The following is an 11,063-nucleotide window of genomic DNA, read 5'->3' on the forward strand; positions in this document are numbered from 1 at the left end:
CCTAAATAGGCTTCAGCATTGGATGGATATGTGGTTAATGAAGTTCTGCTGGACCAAATGCAAATTAATGAAGATGGAATGCAGTCGAATGAGGCCTTTCATTGAAATTCTTCTTGCAGGAAGCAAATTACAAGAGTCTATTAGTGAAAGACATAGGTGTTAAGATTGTAGCCAGTCTTTCACCAGAAAACCTAAGTAGGAGTCATGCAAAGGAGGTATCTTTGTTCTGTTTATTGTTAGAATTTCTGCTCCTTACATAGATATCTTCCATGTTAGGGGAGAAGGAATACCTCCCACATATATCCTGCATGTTGTAGATGACTAAGAGGGGTAGGAGGTAAGGGGGTTGCTAATCCTTCCCTCCTGTATTGTCAGGTTTTAAAAGTAGGAACATAAGAAACGTTGCAAGCAGTCTTCCTCAGGCTTGGTTATCTTTCCCTGATGCTACTTTACAAGGTTAGAAGAGGTTAACAGTTATAAAAGAAAAAACAATGAGTTTAGTAAATCTTAGAACTTCATAATTTACCAAGGATTTTTCCTCAGTGAATTAAAATGGATCAGGTTCTTCCATATTTAAAGGTTGTTATTTTGTGCATTTATTGTGAAGTAACTTTAGGTCATTGGTATATTGCTTGCATGAACTGTCAGTTGTACTTATCCACAGGTGATAAAGGCCACAGAACAGGAAAAGAAGAAAGTGATATCTGATGTGGAAAGGTCCTCCATTGTAGATGTCCCAAAAGACACTATATCACAGGTTAGTTGTAATATCCATTGATGGATAAAGAAAATTTGAATCATGTAAAGAAAGTAGGCATGTGTGAGACAAGGCTTTGAGGTAGTTTGACCTGTAAATGGGAGGGAAGTTGATATGGATATTTATGCTACAGAATGTTTGGCATTGACTGTGAAACAGTAGTTCAAAAAGTTGTTTGCTTACAAGTGTGTTAGCACAAGATTAATAGTTATATAACTTAGGTGTGAGAGGTTGATGTTTGTATTAGTTGCTTATGCACCATGTAATGATAAAGAAGAGGTGATTAAGGATGCTGTATGAAATTCCTTTAAAAACCAATAGTGGATGGGTTAGGTAGAGTGATTGGTAAGCTTGGGGTCCCAGGTACAAATTGCATTGGTGAAAGAATACATAAATTTGGTGTATTAGTAAGCATAACTGCTTGAGATACATAATTCACACATAAAGACATTCATAAATGCACATGATGCAATAGGGTAGACAAGAGCATGACTGACCAGTTTTTGATAACAAGGAATATGCTAGGTAGTGTGTATGATGCCTGGTCTTGTAAAGGGTTGGAAAAGGGTTTGTTAGATTGATTGGGTAGTAGTATTTAAATTAACCTTTCACTGTAGGTAGCATAAGACAAGAAACAATATTGAGTGAAATTCAGGTGATGTGGAGGCAGTTTAAGACCACATTATTAGAGGCTGCTATGAAGGTATGTGGTACTGCATGTACAAGTTATGGTAAGAGAGGTGAGTATAGTAGAATGAAGATTTAAGTTGACTGTTGAGAAAAAGAGGGTTTGGAAGAAACTGAATATGCTCGAAAATAAAAGTGATTGGAGGCAAAAAGTTTACAATATTATGTCCTGAATGGAGTGAAAGGAAGGCAAAGCAAAGCAGCATATTGCAAGTAAATGTATTTTTATTTGCTTTGCCGCTGCCTCCCGCGTTAGCGAGGTAGCGCAAGGAAACATGAAAGAATGGCCCAACCCACTCACATACACATGTATATACATACACGTCCACACACGCAAATATACATACCTATACATCTCAACATATACATATACATACACACACAGACATATACACATATACACATGTACATAATTCATACTGTCTGCCTCTATTCATTCCCATTGCCACCCTGCCATGCATGAAATAACAACCCCCTCCCCCCTCATGTGTGTGAGGTAGTGCTAGGAAAAGACAACAAAGGCCGCATTCGTTCACACTCAGTCTCTAGCTGTCATGTAATAATGCACTGAAAGCACAGCTCCCTTTCCACATCCAGGCCCCACAGAACTTTCCATGGTTTACCCCAGACGCTTCACATTCCCTGGTTCAATCCAATGACAGCTCGTCGACCCTGGTATACCACATTGTTCCAATTCACTCTATTCCTTGCACGCCTTTCACCCTCCTGCATATTCAGGCCCCGATCACTCAAAATCTTTTTCACTCCATCTTTCCACCTCCAATTTGGTCTCCCACTTCTCCTCGTTCCCTCCACCTCTGACACATATATCCTCTTGGTCAATCTTTCCTCACTCATTCTCTCCATGTGACCAAACCATTTCAAAACACCCTCTTCTGCTCTCTCAACCACACTCTTTTTATTTCCACACATCTCTCTTACCCTATTATTACTTACTCGATCAAACCACCTCACACCACTTATTGTCCTTAAACATCTAATTTCCAGCACATCCACCATCCTCTGCACAACTCTATCTATAGCCCACGCCTCGCAACCATATAAGATTGTTGGAACCACTATTCCTTCAAACATAACCATTTTTGCTTTCCGAGATAATGTTCTTGACTTCCACACATTCTTCAATGCTCCCAGAACTTCCTCCCCCACCCAATGATTCACTTCTGCTTCCATGGTTCCATCCCCTGCCAAATCCACTCCCAGATATCTAAAACACTTCACTTCCTCCAGTTTTTCTCCATTCAAACTTACCTCCCAGTTGACTTGTAACCTCAACCCTAAAGTACCTGATAACCTTGCTCTTATTCACATTTACTCTCAGCTTTCTTCTTTCACACACTTTACCAAACTCAGTCACCCGCTTCTGCAGTTTCTCACACGAATCAGCCACCAGCGCTGTATCATCAGGGAACAACAACTGACTCACTTCCCAAGCTCTCTCATCCACAACAGCTTGCATACTTGCCCCTCTTTCCAAAACTCTTGCATTCACTCCCTAACAACCCCATCCATAAACAAATTAAATAACCATGGAGACATCACACACCCTGCCGCAAACCGACATTCACTGAGAACCAATCACTTTCCTCTCTTCCTACACGTACACATGCCTTACATCCTCAATAAAACCTTTTCACTGCTTCTATCAACTCTATCATATGCCTTCTCCAGATCCATAAATGCTACATACAAATCCATTTGCTTTTCTAAGTATTTCTCACATACATTCCTCAAAGCAAACATCTGATCCACACATCCTCTACCACATCTGAAACCACACTGCTCTTCACCAATCTGATGCTCTGTACATGCCTTTACCCTCTCAATCAATACCCTCCCATGTAATTTACCAGGAATACTCAACAAACTTATATTGAATCATGAGTCATACATACATTAAATAACCTTACCAACCAGTCAACAATACAGTCACCCTCTTTTTTAATAAATTCCACTTCAGTACCATCCAAACCCGCTGCCTTGCCGGCTTTCATCTTCCGCAAAGCTTTTACTACCTCTTCTCTGTTTATCAAATCAGTCTCCCTAACCCTCTCACTTTGCACACCACCTCGACCAAAACACCGTATATCTGCCACTCTATCGTCAAACTCATTCAACAAACCTTCAAAATACTCACTCTATCTTCTCACATCACCACTACTTGTTATCACCTCCCCATTAGCCCCCTTCACTGAAGTTCCCATTTGTTCTCTTACGCACTTTATTTACCTCCTTCCAAAACATCTTTTTCTTCTCTCTAAAATTTAATAATACTCTCTCACCCCAACTCTCATTTGCCCTCTTTTTCACCTCTTGCACCTTTCTCTTGACCTCCTGCCTCTTTCTTTTATACATTTCCCAGTCATTTGCATTATTTCCCTGCAAAAATCGTCCAAATGCATCTCTCTTCTCCTTTACTAATAATCTTACTTCCTCATCCCACCACTCACTACCCTTTCTAAACAACCCACCTCCCATGCTTCTCATGCCACAAGCATCTTTTGCACAAGCCATCACTGCTTCCCTAAATACATCCCATTCCTCCCCCACTCCCCTTACGTCCTTTGTTCTCACCTTTTTCCATTCTGTACTCAGTCACTCCTGATACTTCCTCACGCAAGTCTCCTTCCCAAGCTCGCTTACTCTCACCACTCTCTTCACCCCAACATTCTCTCTTCTTTTCTAAAAACCTCTACAAATCTTCACCTTCACCTCCACAAGATAATGATCAGACATCCCAACAGTTGCACCTCTCAGCCAATTAACATCCAAAAGTCTCCATTTTGCACGCCTATCAATTAACACGTAATCCAGTAAAGCTCTCTGGCCATCTCTCCTACTTAAATACGTATACTTATTTATATCTCTCCTTTTAAACCAGGTATTCCCATTCGCCAGTCCTTTTTCAGCACATAAATCTACAAGCTCTTCACCATTTCCATTTACAACACTGAACACCCCATGTACAATTATTCCCTCAACTGCCACATTACTCACCTTTGCATTCAAATCACCCATCATTATGACCCAGTCTCGTGCATCAAAACTACTGATACACTCAATCAGCTGGTCCCAAAACACTTGCCTCTCATGATCTTTCTTCTCATGCCCAGGTGCATATGCACCAATAATGACCCATCTCTCTCCATCCACTTTCAGTTTTACCCATATCAATCTAGAGTTTACTTTCTTACACTCTATCACATACTCCCGCCACTCCTGTTTCAGGAGTAGTGCTACTTCTTCCCTTGCTCTTGTCCTCTCACTAACCCCTGACTTTACTTCCAAGACATTCCCAAACCACTCTTTCCCTTTGCCCTTGAGCTTCGTTTTACTCAGAGCCAAAACACCCAGGCTCCTTTCCTCAAACATACTACCTATCTCTCCTTTTTCCTCATCTTGGTTACATCCACACACATTTAGAAACCCCAATCTGAGCCTTTGAGGAGGATGAGCACTCCCCGCGTGACTCCTTCTTCTGTTTCCCCTTTCAGAAAGTTAAAATACAAGGAGGGGAAGGTTTCTAGCCCCCCGCTCCCATCCCCTGTAGTCGCCTTTTACGACAAGTGAGGAATGCATGGGAAGTATTCTTTTTCCCCTATCCCCAGAGATAGGAAGTAAATGTACGACAATTTAAAATGAGATAACGAATAGTTTCATAAAGAGGTAAATTAAAGTATGGAGAGGCATATTTAAAGATTTACAATATCTTAAACAAGTCTTGGATGAAATTTAGAAGTGATGATTATTCATGATGGAGAAAGTGTTTTAGAGAAACATTTTGAGATTGTGTTGTAAGAGATGTGTCCTTTAGTGCAGTAGGAATAGAGGTAAAGAAATTAGAGAGAGGAATTGTTAAGAGTTAACATTGGAAAATTGGGGGTCACAGATGGAATGTTGAGTGAGAGTGAAACTATTTTGTGGATTAGATCTTGAAAGAGAAGAGAGAGGCATTTGGACGATTTTTGCAGGGAAAAAATGCAATTGAGTGGGAGATGTACAAAAGAAAGAGACAGGAGGTCAAGAGAAAGGTGCAAGAGGTGAAAAAGAGGGCAAATGAGAGTTGGGGTGAGAGAGTATCATTAAATTTTAGGGAGAATAAAAAGATGTTCTGGAAGGAGGTAAATAAAGTGTGTAAGACAAGGGAGCAAATGGGAACTTCAGTGAAGGGCACAAATTGGGAGGTGATAACAAGTAGTGGTGATGTGAGAAGGAGATGGAGTGAGTATTTTGAAGGTTTGTTGAATGTGTTTGATGATAGTGGCAGATATAGGGTGTTTTGGTCGAGGTGGTGTGCAAAGTGAGAGGGTTAGGGAAAATGATTATCCTCTTTGCCAACCTCTCCTCACTCATTCTCTCCTTATGTTCAAACCAGTTAGAAGACTGTCCTCATCTCTCTCAACCACTTTCTGTTACCAAAGCTCTCTCATATCCTTTTATTACTTAATCTAACTACCTCACATCACATATTGTCCTAAAACATTTGATTTCCAACACATTTACCCTCTGCACATCCTCATATATAGCCCATGTGCCTCATATCCATGTTAATTGTTGGGACTGCTATACCTTCAATTTTACCCATTTTTGCCCTCCCAGATAATGACCTCTCTCCATACATTCTTCAGTGCTCCTAGAACTGTCACCTCCTCATCTACTGTATGACTCACTTCTGCTTCCATGGTGCCATGTGCCATCATTTCCACTCCCAGATATCTAGAATACTTCAGATTAAGAGGATGAGGACAGATTTTGTGGAGATGTTAACATTTTGCTTTGAATAAGTCATTGTTCTAACTGCATGATGTAGTGCAACATGTTTACTGTTGCTTGTTTAGTGTTAGGGTGCTGTATTATAATTGTAAGAACATATGCATAAGTGAAGGCTCTCACACTTTGATATGTGGGGGTTTGGAGGGTGGTCATGTCGAAAGAAATGCTGCCTGGGGCTCCATTGTAGAGCTTAAAATTTATGGAGATTTATGGGGATAGGGGAGAATATCCCTGGGGATAGGGGAGAAAGAATACTTCCCATGTATTCCCTGCGTGTCGTAGAAGGCGACTAAAAGGGGAGGGAGCGGGGGGGCTGGAAATCCTCCCCTCTCGTTTTTTTTTTTTTTTTTTTTTTTTTTTTTTTTTCCAAAAGAAGGAACAGAGAATTGGGCCAGGTGAGGGTATTCCCTCAAGGCCCAGTCCTCTGTTCTTAACGCTACCTCGCTAATGCGGGAAATGGCGAATAGTTTGAAAGAAAAGAAGAAAGAAACTTTTGTGAATGATTCTGACATGGCTGTCAGAAGCGAAGTTAGCCATTATTTTTTTTTCATTTTGATGGAGGATATTGTCAAATATCTTTTGAGTTTGAATATGTTAGGGAACATTTTCAAATTCTTTGATGATTGTCAACTTCTTTGATGATGTCTGTTCATCTTTACATTTAGCACTTTGTGGGGAAAAAAGTTTTTGTTTTTTACATTACTTGAGCAATATTTCATCTCCAATTTAAATGGTTGAATATGAAATTATGACCAGGATTATTGATATTTTTCTCATTTTAGTGAGAAGGCATTCCCTTAGGCAAGCGAGGTTAACTTTTTTACTATCAGCTTATCTTAAAAAGACACCCTGGCTGTCTTGCCTGGATTTTCTTTGAAAGGGGCAAAGGGGAAAGTAATAACAAGTAATGATGAAGTGAGAAGGAGATAGAGTGAGTATTTTGAAGATTTCTTGAATGTGTTTGATGATAGAGTGGCGTGTGAAGTGAGAGGGTCGGGGAGAATGGTTTGGTTAAGAGAGAAGAGGTAGTAAAAGCTTTGTGGAAGATGAAATCAAGCATGATGGTGGGTTTGGATGGCATTGCAGTAGAATTATTAAGAAAGGGGGTGACTATGTTGTTGATTGTTTGGGAAGGATATTCACAGGGTGAAGTGCCTGAGGATATGTGGAATGCATGCATACTGCCATTGTACAAAGGCAAAGGGATAAAGGTGAGTGTTCATACTACAGAGGCATAAGTTTGTTGAGTATTCCTGGGAAATTGTATGGGAGGGTATTGATTGAGGGGATGAAGGCATGTACAGAGCATCAGATTGGGGAGGAGTAGTGTGGTTTTAGAAGTGGTTGAGGATGTGTGGATCAGGTGTTTGCTTTGAAGAATGTGTGTGAGAAATACATAGAAAAATGGATGGATTTGTATGTAGCATTTATGGCTCTGGAGAAGGCATATGATAGGGTTGATACAGATACTTTGTGGAAGGTTTTAAGAGTATATGGTGTGGGAGGTAAGCTGCTAGAAGCAGTGAAAAGTTTTTATCAAGGATGTGTAAGGCATGTGTACGAGTGGGAAGAGAGGAGAGTGATTGGTTCCCAGTGAATGTCGGTCTGCGACTGGGATGTGTGATGTCCCCATGGTTGTTTAACTTGTTTATGGATGGGGTGGTTAGGGAGGTAGGTGCGAGAGTTTTGGAGAGATGGGCAAGTAAGCAGTCTTTTGGGGATGAGAGGGCCTAGGAAGTGAGTCAGTTGTTATTTGCCGATGATACAGCTCTAGTGGCTGATTTGAGTGAGAAACTGCAGAGGTTGGTGACTGAGTTTGGAAAAGTGTGTGAAAAGAGAAAGTTGAAAGTAAATGTGAATAAGAGCAAGGTTATTAGGTTCAGTAGGGTTGAGGGACAAGTTAATTTGGATGTAAGTTTAAATGGAGAAAAATTGGTGGAAGTGAAGTGTTTCAGATATCTAGGAGTGGACTTGGCAGCGAATGCAACCATGGAAGCAGAAGTGAGTAACAGGGTGGGGGAGTGGGCAAAGGTTCTGGGAGCGATGAAGAGTGTATAGAAGGAGAGAATGTTACCTCAGAAAGCAAAATTGGATATGTTTGAAGGAATAGTAGTTCCATCAATTTTATGTGGTTGCGAGGCATGGGCTATAGATGGGGTTGTACAGAGGAGGGTATATGTATTGGAAATGAAATGTTTGGGGACAGTATGTGGTTTGAGGTGGTTTGATCAAATAAGTAATGAAAGGGTAAGAGAGATGTGTGGAAATAAAGAGAGTGTGGTTGAGAGAGCAGAAGAGAGTGTGTTGAAGTGGTTTGGACACATTGAGAGAATAAGTGAGGAGAGATTGACAAAGAGGATATATGCATCAGAGGTGGAGGGAAGAAGGAGAAGCAGGAGACCAAATTGGATGTGGAAGGATGGAGGGAAAAAGATTTTGAGCGATAGGGGCCTGATCATACAGGAAGATGAGAGGTATGCAAGGAATAGATTGAATTGGAATGATTTGGTATACTGGAGTCGTTGTGCTGTCAATGGATTGAACCAGGGCATGTGAAATGTCTGGGGCAAATCATGAAAAGGTCTATGGGGCCATGATGTGGATAGGGAGTTGTTGTTTCAGTGCATTATACATGACAGCTAGAGACTGAGTGTGAATGAATGTGGCCTTTTTTGTCTGTTTTCCTGGCACTACCTTGCTGAAGCAGGGGGTAGTGATGCTGTTTCCTGTGGAACGGGGGTAGCGCCAGGAATGGATGAAGGCAGGCAAGTATGAATATGTACGTGTCTATATATGTATATGTCTGTGGATGTGTATGCATTTATTGATATGTATATGTATGTATATGTGCGTGTATGGGCGTTTACATATATATATGTGTGTTTATGAGTGGATGGGTCATTCTTCGTTTGTTTCCTCGCACTACCTCTCTGACGTGGGAGACGGCAATCAAGTGTAATGAAGAAATGTAACATTATAAGACCTGGGCATACTTACCAGGTTTATCTTAAATAATTTGTTAATGCATGCTTGATGATGTATCATTAGAATTGAAGATGATGTTGGCATATGATGCAAAGTTTAATTATTTCCAACAGAGTGCTGAAGAGAAGAAGAAGAAGAATAAACAAGTGAGTAGAACATCTGTGATAGAACAAGGGAGTTTTAGTGGAACTTTCAAACGTTTTAAAAAATTGGGCCTGATTGATGCTCATGCAGAGTCTCTAGAAGCAAAACTGTTGTCCTGTCCAGAGTGCCCATACAGAACAAAGAATAAAGCCACCTTGAGCAAGCATATAACAAAACATGTGAAAGCAAAGCCATATGCATGTCCCTACTGCTCTGCTTGTCATTCTCTTGAACAGCAGCACATAACACACCAGAAGCAGGTTCATCCCAAAATGAGGGTAATCATTAATGAATCTGCAACATTAGATGTAAGAAAGAGTTCTCATAAAAAGCATAAAGTGAGTGATAAATCAAGTAAGAAAGGTCTCGTTTCACCACCATCGAAATTTCGTAGGTGCTCAGGATCCAGATCCTCACCATTTTCAGGTGTATCAGTTCATGAAAATATAAGAACTAGTCCTTCGCCATCACCAACAGCAAAGGTTCTTAACAGTCCTAAATCCAGTGCTTCCTCATCACCATTGTCTGAAGTTCATGAATTTACAATCACTTCTCCATCACCACCACCAGAATTGCCAAGAAGTGCAAGATCCAACTTTTCCTCATCGCCACCATCAAAAGTTCAGAGAGTCAGTGGGATGATCTTATCATCATCACCTCCACCGCAGCTAGCAACAAAAACTAGGTCTAGCTCATCTTCATCGCCGCCTCTAAAAAGACAAAGGGCCACTGAATTAAGCTTGTCCCCATCTCCACCACCAAAGCTGCCAAAAAACACTAGATCTAGTAGTTCATCATCATCTCCACCATCGAAATATATGAAAACTGGAAGGTTGTGTATATCACCATCACCACCACTAGAGTCATTAAGAAGTATGAGTGCCAGTTCTTCCTCTTCAAATATAAGTCCTGATTATAGTCCATCTCCATCACCTACACCTCCTAAGTCTCTAAGAACCACAAGATCCAGCACTTTGGCAGACTCTTTAAGAAGACGGTCAAGAGAGAAGTGAAATGAATTTGTACACAAATTTTAGGTTTATTACAGTAAACCCTCCAGTTAGAATGTATGGGGAAGAAGGTACTTACTAAAGAGTTTTGTTAACCAAAAGTATTGCTGCACCTTTACTGTATTTATGTTATGAAATTGTTCATGAATTGATTTGATATTATCACACATAAGTTTTCAGAATCATTACTTAAATTGTATTAACTATGAATGTAGTTCATGTGGTAGTTACACAAATGTTATGATCTGTGCCAAGTGTACACTTTAGCATTGATTATATGATTTAATGGAGTTTATACAGAAATGTAACAGCACTTATTTTGTTAATTTTGGAATCTTAATGATCTCTCTGTGATCCTTTTTAAGTAAACATGCTATTATACGGTAAGGTGACTTATGCAAAATCTCCTCCATCCCCCATATCCTGGCAAAAAGTATGTACATATAGTTTCAATAAAAAGCCTCTTTCTCTTTAGTTGTCCCATACTTTGGCATTTTCCTTTACTCTCCATTTTTTTCCCATATAAGTGTACTAAACTGTGTTATAGATATGGGTGGAGAAACACTGGAAAAGGTCACAGAATTTACGTATTTGTTAAGTATTTGAGAGCTGTCTTGAGTAAGTTTGGTGATATAAGAGGGATAAGGGAGAGAGCAGTACATGTTTGAAAAATTTTTGAGCTCTAA

The 11,063-nt window shown here is 40.2% G+C and overlaps 1 protein-coding gene across 2 annotated transcripts in view; it reads left to right on the plus strand.

Annotated features, from left to right (window-relative positions):
• The window catches only part of LOC139760937 (uncharacterized), a 161,801-nt gene extending 150,950 nt beyond the window's left edge, over nucleotides 1-10,851 (plus strand). For both annotated transcript variants that reach the window (XM_071684724.1, XM_071684725.1), the window contains 2 exons: nucleotides 665-757; nucleotides 9,337-10,851. In XM_071684724.1, the coding sequence (XP_071540825.1) occupies nucleotides 665-757; nucleotides 9,337-10,380 (1,137 nt within the window). In that variant the 3' untranslated portion in view covers nucleotides 10,381-10,851. The remainder of the gene's footprint in view (nucleotides 1-664; nucleotides 758-9,336) is intronic.
• Nucleotides 10,852-11,063: the final 212 nt, after the last annotated feature.

This window comes from Panulirus ornatus, chromosome 38, assembly GCF_036320965.1.
Source record: "Panulirus ornatus isolate Po-2019 chromosome 38, ASM3632096v1, whole genome shotgun sequence".
Classification (NCBI taxonomy): Eukaryota; Metazoa; Arthropoda; class Malacostraca; order Decapoda; family Palinuridae; genus Panulirus; species Panulirus ornatus.